Here is a 13,292-nt window from a genome sequence, read left to right as displayed (position 1 = left end):
TAGGTCCATCCACCTCACTACAAATAACTCAGTTTCGTTCCTTTTTATGGTTGAGTAATATTCCATTGTATATATGTGCCACATCTTCTTTATCCATTCATCTGTTGATGGGCACTTAGGTTGCTTCCATGTCCTGGCTATTGTAAATAGAGCTGCAATGAACAGTTTGGTACATGACTCTTTTTGAATTATGGTTTTCTCAGGGTATATGACCAGTAGTGGGATGGCTGGGTCATATGGTAGTTCTATTTTTAGTTTTCTAAGGAACCTCCATACTGTTCACCATAGTGGCTGTATCAATTTACATTCCCATCAACAGTGCGAGAGGGTTCCCTTTTCTCCACACTCTCTCCAGCACTTATTGCTTGTAGATTTTTTGATGATGGCCATTCTGACCGGTGTGAGATGATATCTCATTGTAGTTTTGATTTGTATTTCTCTAATGATTAATGATGTTGAGCATTCTTTCATGTGTTTGTTGGCCATCTGTATATCTTCTTTGGAGAAATGTCTATTTAGGTCTTCTGCCCGTTTTTTGATTGGGTTGTTTGTTTTTTTGATATTGAGCTGCATGTATGTTTTGGTTTTTTGATATTGAGCTGCATGTATGTATGTTGCTTGTATGTTTTGGAGATTAATCCTTTGTCACTTGCTTCATTTGCAAATATTTTCTCCCGTTCTGAGGGTTGTCTTTTCGTCTTGTTTATGGTTTCCTTTGCTGTGCAAAGGCTTTTAAGTTTCATGAGGTCCCATTTGTTTATTTTCATTTTTATTTCCATTTCTCTAGGAGGTGGGTCAAAAAGGATCTTGCTGTGATTTATGTCATAGAGTGTTCTGCCTATGTTTTCCTCTAAGAGTTTGATGGTGTCTGGCCTTACATTTAGATCTTTAATCCATTTTGAGTTTATTTTTGTGTATGGTGTTAGGGAGTGTTCTAATTTCATTCTTTTACATGTAGCTGTCCAGTTTTCCCAGCACCACTTATTGAAGAGGCTGCCTTTTCTCCACTGTGTATGTTTGCCTCCTTTATCAAAGATAAGGTGACCATATGTGCGTGGGTTTATCTCTGGGCTTTCTATCCTGTTCCATTGACCTATATTTCTGTTTTTGTGCCAGTACCATACTGTCTTGATTACTGTAGCTTTGTAGTATAGTCTGAAGTCAGGGAGCCTGATTCCTCCAGCTCTGTTTTTCTTTCTCAAGATTGCTTTGGCTATTTGGGGTCTTTTGTGTTTCCATACATATTGTGAAATTTTTTGTTCTAGTTCTGTGAAAAATGCCAGTGGTAGGTTGATAGGGATTGCATTGAATCTGTAGATTGCTTTGGGTAGTATGGTCATTTTCACAATGTTGATTCTTCCAATCCAAGAATGTGGTATATCTCTCCATCTGTTTGTATCATCTTTAATTTCTTTCATCAGTGTCATAATTTTCTGCATACAGGTCTTTTGTCTCCTTAGGTAGGTTTATTCCTAGATATTTTATTCTTTTTGTTGCAGTGGTAAATGGGAGTGTTTTCTTAATTTCACTTTCAGATTCTTCATCATTAGTGTATGGGAATGCAAGAGATTTCTGTGCATTAATTTTGTATCCTGCTACTTTACCAAATTCATTGATTAGCTCTAGTAGTTTTCTGGTGGAATCTTTAGGATTCTCTATGTATAGTATCATGTCATCTGCAAACAATGACAGTTTTACTTCTTCTTTTCCAATTTGTATTCTTTTTATTAATTTTTCTTCTCTGATTGCCATGGCTAGGACTTCCAAAACTATGTTGAATAATAATGGTGAGAGTAGACATCCTTGTATTGTTCTTGATCTTAGTGGAAATGGTTTCAGTTTTTCACCATTGAGGATGATGTTTTCTGTAGGTTGGTCATATATGGCCTTTATTATGTTGAGGAAAGTTCCCTCTATATCTACTTTCTGCAGGGTTTTTATCATAAATGGGTGTTGAATTTTGTCGAAAGCTTTCTCTGAATCTATTGAGATGATCATATGGTTTCTCTCTTTCAATTTGTTAATATGGTGTATCACGTTGATTGATTTGCATATATCGAAGAATCCTTGCATTCCTGGGATAAACCCCACTTGCTCATAATGTATGATCCTTTTAATGTGCTGTTGGATTCTATTTGCTAGTATTTTGTTGAGGATTTTTGCGTCTATGTTCATCAGTGATATTGGCCTGTAGTTTTCTTTCTTTGTGACATCTTTGTCTGGTTTTGGTATCAGAGCGATGGTGGCCTTGCAGAATGAGTTTGGGAGTGTTCCACCCTCTGCTATATTTTGGAAGAGTTTGAGAAGGATAGGTGTTAGCTGTTCTCTAAATGTTGGATAGAATTCGCCTGTGAAGCCATCTGGTCCTGAGCTTTTGTTTGTTGGAAGATTTTTAATCACAGTTTCAATTTCAGTGCTTGTGATTGGTCTGTTCATATTTTCTATTTCTTCCTGGTTCAGTCTCAGAATGTTGTGCATTTCTAAGAATGTGTCTGTTTCATACAGGTTGTCCATTTTATTGGCATATAGTTGCTTGTAGTAATCTCTCATGATCCTTTGTACTTCTGCAGTGTCAGTTGTTACTTCTCCTTTTTCATTTCTAATTCTATTGATTTGAGTCTTCTCCCTTTTTTTCTTGGTAAGGCTGGCTAATGGTTTATCAATTTTGTTTATCTTCTCAAAGAACCACCTTTTAGTTTTATTGATCTTTGCTATCCTTTCCTTCATTTCTTTTTCATTTATTTCTGATCTGATCTTTATTTCTTTCCTTCTGCTTACTTTCGGGGTTTTTTGTTCTTCTTTCTATAATTGCTTTAGGTGTAAGGTTAGGTTGTTTACTTGAGATGTTTCTTATTTCTTTTTTTTTTTAAACTTTGGGTTTATTTATTTATTTATTTTTATGGCTGTGTTGGGTCTTCGTTTCTGTGTGAGGGCTTTCTCTAGTTGCGGCAAGTGGGGGCCATTCTTCATCGTGGTGCATGGTCCTCTCATTATCGTGGCCTCTCTTGTTGCGGAGCACGGTCTCCAGACGTGCAGGCTCAGTAATTGTGGCTCACAGGCCCAGTTGTTCCGCGGCATGTGGGATCTTCCCAGACCAGGGCTCGAACCCGTATCCTCTGCATTGGCAGGCAGATTCTCAACAACTGCGCCACCAGGGAAGCCTGAGATGTTTCTTATTTCTTAAGGTAGGCTTGTATAGCTATAAACTTCCCTCTTAGAACTGCTTTTGCTGCATCCCATAGGTTTTCGGTCATTGTGTTTTCATTGTCACTTGTTTCTAGGTATTTTTTGATTTCCTCTTTGATTTCTTCAGTCATCTCTTGGTTATTAAGTAGTGTGTTGTTTAGCCTCCATGTGTTTGTATTTCTTACACCTTTTTTCCTGTAATTGATATGTGGTCTCATAGCATTGTGGTCGGAAAAGATACTTGATACGGTTTCAATTTTCTTAAATTTACCAAGGTTTGATTTGTGACCCAAGGTATGATCTACCCTGGAGAATGTTCCCTGAGCACTTGAGAAGAATATGTATTCTGTTGTTTTTGGATGAAATGTCCTATAAATATCAATTAAGTCCATCTTCTTTAATGTATCATTTAAAGCTTGTGTTTCCTTATTTATTTTCATTTTAGATGAAATGTCCATTGGTGAAAGTGGGGTGTTAAAGTCCCCTACTATGATTGTGTTACTGTTGATTTCCCCTTTTATGGCTGTTAGTATATGCCTTATGTATTGGTGTGCTCCTATTTTGGGTGCATAAATATTTACAATTGTTATATCTTCTTCTTGGATTGATCCCTTGATCATTATGTAGTATCCTTCTTTGTCTCTTGTAATAGTCTTTGTTTTAAAGTCTGTGTTGTCTGATATGAGAATTGCTACTCCAGCTTTCTTTTGATTTCCATTTGCATGGAATATCTTTTTCCATCCCCTCACTTTCAGTCTGTATGTGTCCCTAGGTCTGAAATGGGTCTCTTGTAGACAGCATGTATACGGGTCTTGTTTTTGTATCCATTCAGCCAGTCTGTGTCTTTTGGTTGGAGCATTTAATCCATTTACATTTAAGGTAATTATTGATATGTATGTTCCTATTACCATTTTCTTAATTGTTTTGGGTTTATTATTGTAGGTCTTTTCCTTCTCTTCTGTTTCCTGCCTAGCGAAGTTCCTTTAGCATTTGTTGTAAAGCTGGTTTGGTGGTGCTGAATTCTCTTAGCTTTTGCCTGTCTGTAAAGCTCTTAATTTCTCCGTCAAATCTGAATGAGATCTTTGCCGGGTAGAGTAATCTTGGTTGTAGGTTTTTCTCCTTCATCACTTTAAATATGTCCTGCCACTCCCTTCTGGCTTGCAGAGTTTCTGTTGAAAGATCAGCTGTTAACCTTATGGGGATTCCCTTATGTGTTACTTGTTGTTTCTCCCTTGCTGATTTTAATATTTGTTCTTTGTATTTAATTTTTGATAGTTTGATTAATATGTGTCTTGGCATGTTTCTCCTTGGATTTATCCTGTATGGGACTCTGCATTTCCTGGACTTGATTAACTATTTCCTTTCCCATGTTAGGGAAGTTTTCAACTCTAATCTCTTCAAATATTTTCTCAGTCCCTTTCTTTTTCTCTTCTTCTTCTGGGACCCCTATAATTCGAATGTTGGTGCATTTAATGTTGTCCCAGAGGTCTCTGAGACTGTCCTCAATTCTTTTCATTCTTTTTTCTTTATTCTGCTCTGCAGTAGTTATTTCCACTATTTTATCTTCCAGGTCATTTATCCATTCTTCTGCCTCAGTTATTCTGCTATTGATCCCTTCTAGAGAATTTTTAATTTCAGTTATTGTGTTGTTCATCTCTGTTTGTTTGCTCTTTAGTTCTTCTAGGTCCTTGTTAAACGTTTCTTGTATTTTCTCCATTCTATTTCTAAGACTTTGGATCATCTTTTCTATCATTATTCTGAATTCTTTTTCAGGTAGACTGCCTACTTCCTCTTCACTTGTTAGGACTGGTGGGTTTTTACCTCCTCCTTCATCAGTGTGTGTTTCTCTGTCTTCTCATTTTGCTTAACTTACTGTGTTTGGGGTCTCCTTTTTGCAGGCTGCAGGTTCGTAGTTTCCGTTGTTTTTGGTGTCTCTCCCCAGTGGCTAAGGTTGGTTCAGCAGGTTGTGTAGGCTTCCTGGTGGAGGGGACTAGTGCCTGTGTTCTGGTGGATGAGGCTGGATCTTGTTTTTCTGGCGGGCAGGTCCACGTCTGGTGGTGTGTTTTGGGGTGTCTGTGGCCTTATTATGATTTTAGGCAGCCTCTCTGCTAATGGATGGGGTTGTGTTCCTGTCTTGCTAGTTGTTTGGCATAGGCTGTCCTGCACTGTAGCTTGTTGGTCGTTGAGTGGAGCTGGGTCTTGGCGTTGAGATGGAGATCTCTGGGAGATTTTTGCCATTTGATATTATGTGGAGCTGGGAGGTCTCTTGTGGACCAGTGTCCTGAACTTGGCTCTCCCACCTCAGTGGCACAGCCCTGATGCCTGGCTGAAGCACCAAGAGCCTGTCCTCCACACAGCTCAAAATAAAAGGGAGACAAAAAAGAAAGAAAATAGAAGAGAAGATAAAATAAAATAAAATAAAGTAAAATAAAATAAAGTTATTATGTGCTGAATTGGGAGATTGGGATTGACATGTATACACTGATGTGTATAAAATTGATGACTAATAAGAACCTGCAGTATAAAAAAACCAACAAACAACAAATAAACAACTAATACTAAACTTTCTTTGAGTTATTTGTATGGAAATATGTTAATATAAATGTTTCAGACATTACATGAAATTTCTAAAAATCTTATATGTTCTGGTATAATGTTATGTCATAATTCTAGTTACAACTTTAAAATGTATATCTCAGAAATAACTAATTTTCTTGTCAACTGCATTATTATGAACTTTCATCAAATCTTTAACCATGGTCATTTTTAAGTCTTCTGTCATTTACAGACAGTTCTGGGTGTACTCTGATGATTTTGCAAATATGTTCCTATAAAAGGGTTTCATCTTCAAGAATTTCATGGAAAAGACTCTGACAAGTACAGGTTTCTGTTAACTGACTATACTGCTGAACTGAATGAATAAGCATTTTCAGAACTCTAATGGAAAACTGATGAATTCATAAAAGTGCTAACAAAAGATCAAGATTAAAAAAAATTAATTAAATGGGACTGAGTGAACTGATGAGGATGATTATAGTTTTTGTGGCTTTCTGTTTGAATAAAAAAAAAAAATCCCACAAGGACTCAGAGGCAAAAAATATACAAATCAATTTTCACTGCAAAGTAAAGGAGCTGTTACAGTGGAGGATTACTGGACTGAATGTCAATATTATGACATAGTATGAGTGTGTTTTGTGTTTGGTAATTGCAACCATTGTTGCTTTTGTTGTGGTCATCCAAAAAAAAAAAAAGGAATGTTAGATTAAAAAAAAAAGAAATTAGGAAAAAAAAATTTTTTTAAGTAATAAAAAAAATAATGGACAGACAGAACCCTAGGACAAATGGTAAAAGCAAAGCTATACAGACAAAATCACACACAGAAGCATACACATACACACTCACAAAAAGAGAAAAAGGGGAAAAAATATATATATCATTGCTCCCAAAGTCCACCTCCTCAATTTGGGATGATTCGTTGTCTATTCAGGTATTCCACAGATGCAGGGTACATCAAGTTGATTGTGGAGATTTAATCCGCTGCTCCTGAACCTGCTGGGAGAGATTTCCCTTTCTCTTCTTTGTTGGCACAGCTCCCGGGGTTCAGCTTTGGATTTGGACCCGCCTCTGCGTGTAGGTCGCCTGAGAGCGTCTGTTCTTCCCTCAGACAGGACGGGGTTAAAGGAGCAGCTGATTTGGGGGCTCTGCCTCACTCAGGCCTGGGGAGGGAGGGGTATGGATGTGGGGTGAGCCTGCGGCGGCAGAGGCCGGCGTGACGTTGCAGCAGCCTGAGGCGCGCCGTGCGTTCTCCCGGGGAAGTTGTCCCTGGATCCCGGGACCCTGGCAGTGGCGGGCTGCACCGGCTCCCGGGAGGGGAGGTGTGGAGAGTGACCTGTGCTCACACACAGGCTTCTTGGTGGCGGCAGCAGCAGCCTAGCGTTTCATGCCTGTCTCTGGGGTGCGCGCTGATGGCCGCGGCTAGCACCCGTCTCTGGAGCTCCTTTAAGCAGCGCTCTTAATCCCCTCTCCTCGCGCACCAGGAAGCAAAGAGGCAAGAAAAAGTCTCTTGCCCCTTCGGCAGGTCCAGACTTTTTCCCGGACTCCCTCCCGGCTAGCTGTGGCGCACTAGCCCCTTCAGGCTGTGTTCACGCTGCCAACCCCAGTCCTCTCCCTGCGATCCGACCGAAGCCCGAGCCTCAGCTCCCAGCCCCGCCCGCCCCGGCGGCTGAGCAGACAAGCCTCTCGGGCTGGTGAGTGCTGCTCGGCGCCGAGCCTCTGTGCGGGAATCTCTCCGCTTTGCCCTCCACACCCCTGTGGCTGCGCTCTCCTCCGTGGCTCCGAAGCTTCCCCCCTCCGCCACCCGCAGTCTCCGCCCGCGAAGGGGCTTCCTAGTGTGTGGAAACCTTTCCTCCTTCACGGCTCCCTCCCACTGGTGCAGGTCCCGTCCCTATTCTTTGTCTCTGTTTTTTCTTTTTTCTTTTGCCCTACCCAGGTACGTGGGGAGTTTCTTGCCTTTTGGGAGGTCTGAGGTCTTCTGCCAGCGTTCAGTAGGTGTTCTGTAGGAGTTGTTCCACATGTAGATGTATTTCTGATGTATTTGTGGGGAGGAAGGTGATCTCCACGTCTTACTCTTCCGCCATCTTGAAGCTCCTCCTGTATAATCCCACCCCCCACTCAGAAGATATCGATCCACTGTTATGTTGCTTTATACGTGCTGTTGAGATGCCTATATGATTTCCTTTCTTTGTAAGTGAGGCTGTCTTTCTACATGGAGGTATCAATAGTTTTCTTCAACTTGAAATCTAATACTTTTACTAAGATATATCTTGAAGTTCACTTTTCTGGGACAATTATCACAAGAATGTTTCAAATTGTATGCTAAAGTCTTCTGTTTTTCTGCAAATTTTTCCTGAATTATTTTAAATACTATTTCTGTTCCATTATTTTTTTTCTTTTTCAAGGATTCCAGTTTTGTGTTTGTGTATAACCCTTGCTTATTTTCCATACCATCATCCTCTGATTCTTTTTACACATTCATTCTCTTAGTCATTTCCTTTCCTCTCTTCAATTACCCTTTTAAAGATAATAGTATCTCTTACCTTTGAGGATCTTGTAATTTAATCTTAATTTCCAAAATGATTATGTCATTTTCTCCAAATCATTTCCACCTTTAGTCAGTTTTCATCTTATGTATTTTGTTTTCTCCATCTCTGATTTGGCTTTGGAATTTTTGATAAAAGGTGTTTTTCCATTATCTTCAAATGCTTACTTAAAGGTAAAGAAACAGACTCTGAGATGGAGATGTGTGTGAAAGAAGTCTGTTGGGGAATGCCCTCAGGCACAATGCTTATTAACTGAACGAAGGAAGTAAGATCAGACAGAAAGATAATTTGAATGTAGTTACAAAAAAAAGACCTTAGCCAATCCTGTGGAGAAGTGGGGTTTGTAAGGTCCCTTCAAAGTTCGCAAGCCCTAAGTCGGGGGCCTGGAATTTATACCTTACATGAATAGTCATTGGATACAGGCTGCCCCCAAGGAAGTAATATGACCTTCATAAGACACTTATCTTCAGATAAGGGTATTTCCTAGAGAGGGACTTAGTTGAGAGCTGTCAGCTACTAGCACTCTTACTGCTAGGGAAATAGGTGGGATCTGGGCTGTGAACAGTAGATCCGTTACTGGCTACCTCTTATACTGCTCAGAACTACTTATTTTTATAATAAGTTCCGGGGAAAGCCCCGCCAGAATTTGGATTTTTCTCTTTTCCTGGAGAATTTTTAAAAATGAAGGTTAATGGGACACCTGCAGTTCCAACGGCTACAGCTAGTCTCAAAGCCACACTAATATCCATCTTCCTCCTCTTGGTTCCCTTCACATTTGCCTCATACCTCTGCTGCTCTAGGTGATAATATGGGAGGATAATCCAGAAGTCATATCCCTGGGGAATATGAACCTTACATCACCATGCCCTTTTCAGTCCTCATTGCTGCATTTGTCTATTTACTATCAAACTTGAGCAAGGGAATACCAGCCGATACCTATGGATCACCTGAATGCCAAACATAATTTTTCCTGCTCCCATTGCACAATAGCAACCCTGTCTCTTCCTGAAAACAGGGTCAATTACCCCCTTCAATTCTCATGGACTCCTTTTCTTTCCTGGTGGTCTCTTGGACAAGGAATCCAAAGTGACTGGGTAGCTGCTGAGGCTTTATGTATAATAGAATTCTTGCTGCATTCCCTGGTAAGAGCATTTCCCCTCTGAGAACCAGGACTTCTAAACCCATAGAGTGCAGGTATGTGGGGACATAGAGTACAGATTCCCCAAGTGGGTCACTTAGGGAAGTCCTGGATTCAGGTATTGTACCTATTGAAGACACAGCCCCATATAACGGTCACTGATTTCTAGTGGAAGATATACTCTGGAGGTCATAGTACTGACACCTCAATTATACTTTCAACAGGCCGTTTCATCTGTTTATTAAGCTAGTAGTTTCCCATTGATGTGAAATAGGATAGAACCAGTGTACCAGTCACTGCCCAATATGACACTTCTTTTACTGAAAAGTGGAGTTCTGGTCCAATGCCATGTTATACACCACTCTATCAGCCTCAGATACTGGTGCTACCTGAGGCCTTGCAGATAGGAAAGATAACACATACCTGAATTATGCTGATATTAGGCAAGATGCATTTCTGACACTTTCAGAGTATAAGAGGTTCATAGCAGCAAACATGACACCAGCGGCTGGCTGATCTTCTTGAGGGATGTTGCTATATTGGGGGCCACAATGGTTTCTGGTAAGTTAGGCATTTGGAAGGAACAGTACCTAGATCAGCATGGAAATGTTGGAGGCTATGCATATGCATTCCTCCATCCCAGCCAACACAGCACTTTTTTCATGTGCCCATTGTGCCAGCACTGGCATGGCAGATGAACAAAGCAGGATGACCTCAACTGGCTGAGTAATTCTGTCTATTTGGTTGTTTAACAGCTCTTCCATGGTAGATGCTCTCTGGTGGACATTTATATGGAATATGAGGATCACCAAACACTGTATCCAGTCTAGTAACTCCATTCATATGCCTCTTCCTCAGATTTCCTGGTCCCTGACCTTCTCATGTTTCTCCCCACAGGACACTGACCAATATCAAACTTTACACCTCTGCCCTGAGTCTATATATTCTTAGCTTGGACCACTTCTCTTTCTATACAATGGAAATAGATGATCATTCCACTGCTCTAAGGGAGAATTTCCCCTGAGTGATGCCTTTCACGGTCACCTTGGGTGGAGCTATAGTTCAACAGCTGTACATTATGACATCAACACACCAAGATGACCATCCAAGAACCTACTTGGCTTTCTGAGGCCAGATGTGTGAGCTGAAGGAAAGACGTCAGCGCAATGGTGGTAGATGACAAGAAGGTCTGGGTCACCTGCCGGTGAGGCTTATGGTATTCTCTGCCCTGCTTAGGCCAGATCCTTGACTTTGCCACCTTCAGCTTCTAATGAATTGCTCCTGGTTCTGCTCAACCTTATACTTGTTAGTGTGACAACTTCCAGCTCATGAAGGCAATTCTGGTTTTAATCACTTAATGTCCCAAAGGCAGGAGCACTTTCTCTAGCATGTTTCATAGTCCACCAGGGAGTTGTTGGTTTTTGGGGTTTTTTTGTTTGTTTTGTTTTGTTTCTGAATGGTTTATAATTCTCTGCTAAGAGAGCAAATCCTTGATCCAAAACCTTAAGGGTACATGAGTCTCCTGTTAGAGTTTTTCATAAACTTTCCATTAACTCCACATGTCTTCCCTACCTCTGAAATCTCTAGCGCGGGTGGGTCCGCTTCGCAGAAGGCGGGGCCGGGGACCCCCGCGCGTCCGGGCTTGGGCCGGGCGCGGGGCGGCGCTGCGGGCCCACCTGACTCCGCAGGCGCTGGCGCTCGCGAAGCTGCTGCTCCAACTCCTGGTACAGACACGGCACCTCCCTCTCGTGCTCGCTCTCCTGCCTTCGGGAAACCCGGGGTGAGGCAGCTGCTTAGAACCTGCCAGCACTACAGCCCCCGGCCCCGCCTCTACCACCTCGCGGAGCCCCTCCACCTGGCCCTCAGGCCGCCCCCAGCGCCCCAGCCCTCACCGCCGCAGCGCCTGCTCCAGGCCCTCCCGCTCTCGGGCCGCTTCCTCCAGGCAGGCCGACGCTCGCATCAGAACGTCCTCGAAGGAGCCCAGCAGTTCGGGTCGCTCACGCTGCAGCCGGGTCCAGAGCGTCTGAGTTGCCCGCTGCCTGCAGGGGCGGGGCGGGGGAGGGCAGAGGCTGAAGCGGGGACTCCCCACCCCACCCTGCAGGGTAAGAAGCCCCCAGAGGCCCCTGTAGTCTTGCACAAGCAGGGCATGCCTCTCCTGGGGGCTTTCACCCCTGCGGGGGTCTGCCTGTGCGGGGCTTGTGTGGCCAGCAGGTGTGTGTACATGGGGTTGTGTCCTTGTGTACACACGGCTGTGCCTGTGATGGGGGCAGCCCTGACTGCTGCCTCCTGAAATGCAAATTCTGTGGGAAATCCTGCCCGGCACGCAGTAGTTGCAGCTGAGAAGGAAGGACTGGGCCAGACCCGGCCTAGGGACCCTGCCTGGGAACAAACATGCAGGCGACACGGACAGGCAGCATGCAGGCGGACAGAGAGCAGATGGGGACACTGGGAGCCGGGCCAGCACCGACTCACTCGCCCAGGACCCAGGCCGCCCCCAGCTGCTCCAGTGCAGAGCAGAATCTCTCCTCCTCCTCGTCCTCCTCCTCCAGGGAGCCCCCGGTGCCTTGCACATTCGACCAGCCCGCCTCGAAGGTTTCCTCTGGGGCCGGGGAGGGCAGGGTACCCGAGACGGACTCCACACCCACCAACTTCTCTGCGGGCATGGGAGGGAGAGATTACTGGGCTGTGGGTTACCACCGCAGCGCGCCCCCTGTCCCCCCACCCCCTCCACACACATATCCTGCCCTTTCTCTGGGCCCAGTTTCCTGTTTTTCTTCCTTATTCTGGTCCGATTCTTGTCCTGGGAATGGGAGGTGACAGCTGGGCTCAGGCCAAAATGAGGCATGCCTGGCCTCCAGCCCCACCTGGGTTTGGCTCAGGGAGCAGGTCATCTCCACATATGCCACAGCATCTGGGGGGCTTCCCGTGGTGCCTGGGTGTACAGACACCGGCCTGTGCTCCGGAGGGAGGCCAAGGAGAAGCACAGGCTGCCACCCACGTGGGCTGTGGGCCCCAGAGAGTCCCACATGTGCCAGTGGAGGGTGTCTGAGCAGCGGGGTAGGGGGTGGGGCTCAGGGGCCGGGCTCACCCAGGCCAAGGCAGAACTCCCGAGCCGTGAGGAAACCGGTGTGAGCCTGGTCCAGACTTTTGAACACAGCCTCCAGCTGTTCGGGCGTGAGGGGCAGGTCGCTCTGCAGACCTTGGCCGGGCAAGGATGGCAAGGCTGTGTAGCCAAGGTCAGCCCTGGGGCGGGCGGCCTCTTGGGGCTGGGGGCTCAGCTGCAGGTCATGCCGGGTGATGAAGCCCTTGGCCTCCTTGTCACACAGCAGAAACAGCTCCTGGGCCTGCTCCAGCGTCGCTGCCGGTGGCCCTGGGGCGTGCCCCTCGTCCCACCCCTCCTCCTCTTGGGCCTCCCCAGCCCCAGGCTTCCCGGGGCTGGCCATGGCGGGGGTCTCAGCCTTGGGTGCTGTGAAGCCAAAGGGAAGTCAGGGCCTGAGCAGAGCTGAGAAATGAGGGGAGAGGAGAAGGGAAGGCAGAGAGGGTGAGGGGCAAGGGTGGCTGAGGGCTAAGCTGGAGCAGTGGGGAGCAGAAGAGTCTCCCTGCCCCCATGAGAAGGTGGGAGAGGGCCTGGCGGAGGCCCAGAGAGGAGGGGCAGCTGGGGGAGGTGTGGCCCAATTGCAGGTGGTGGAGCTGGCGTGAGGTGGCATGGGTGGAGCCATGCAGGCTCAGGGCCACCCAGGGAGCCAGCTGGTGCAGGAGAGGATGTGCTGGGGGGAGGGGGCAGAGGCTTGGGTGAGAGAATGCTCAGCCACAGAGAAGCTGAACAGGTCCTGGAGTCAGGGCCTGGAGACGGGGCTGACCAGGCTGGA

General features: G+C 45.0%; 1 protein-coding gene across 1 annotated transcript; it reads right to left on the bottom strand.

The window, feature by feature from the left end:
- Nucleotides 1-11,006: 11,006 nt before the first annotated feature.
- LOC103020138 (EF-hand calcium-binding domain-containing protein 4A-like) lies at nt 11,007-12,866 on the bottom strand. Its single transcript, XM_007164262.2, has 5 exons — nt 12,706-12,866; nt 12,512-12,627; nt 11,896-12,076; nt 11,316-11,462; nt 11,007-11,187 (listed from the first exon to the last, which is right to left on the bottom strand). The coding sequence occupies exons 1-5, from the start codon at nt 12,864-12,866 to the stop codon at nt 11,007-11,009; spliced, it is 786 nt and encodes a 261-aa protein (XP_007164324.2).
- Between the last annotated feature and the right edge of the window lie 426 nt (nt 12,867-13,292).

This window comes from Balaenoptera acutorostrata, chromosome 4 (genome assembly GCF_949987535.1).
Source record: "Balaenoptera acutorostrata chromosome 4, mBalAcu1.1, whole genome shotgun sequence".
Lineage (NCBI taxonomy): Eukaryota > Metazoa > Chordata > Mammalia > Artiodactyla > Balaenopteridae > Balaenoptera > Balaenoptera acutorostrata.
The sequence above is the reverse complement of the archived record's forward strand: the minus strand, read 5'-3'. Positions and strand labels throughout refer to the sequence as shown.

What these genes read in the sequence shown, in the direction of transcription:
- LOC103020138 (XM_007164262.2), bottom strand. Translation starts at nt 12,866, where the DNA reads ATGGCCAGCCCCGGGAAGCCTGGGGCTGGGGAGGCCCAAGAGGAGGAG. An exon ending in GGAGTTCTGCCTTGGCCTGG is followed by an intron (nt 12,077 to 12,511) that starts GTGAGCCCGGCC and finishes CCATGCCCGCAG; the next exon opens with AGAAGTTGGTGGGTGTGGAG. An exon ending in CTGGAGCAGGCGCTGCGGCG is followed by an intron (nt 11,188 to 11,315) that starts GTGAGGGCTGGG and finishes GGTTTCCCGAAG; the next exon opens with GCAGGAGAGCGAGCACGAGA.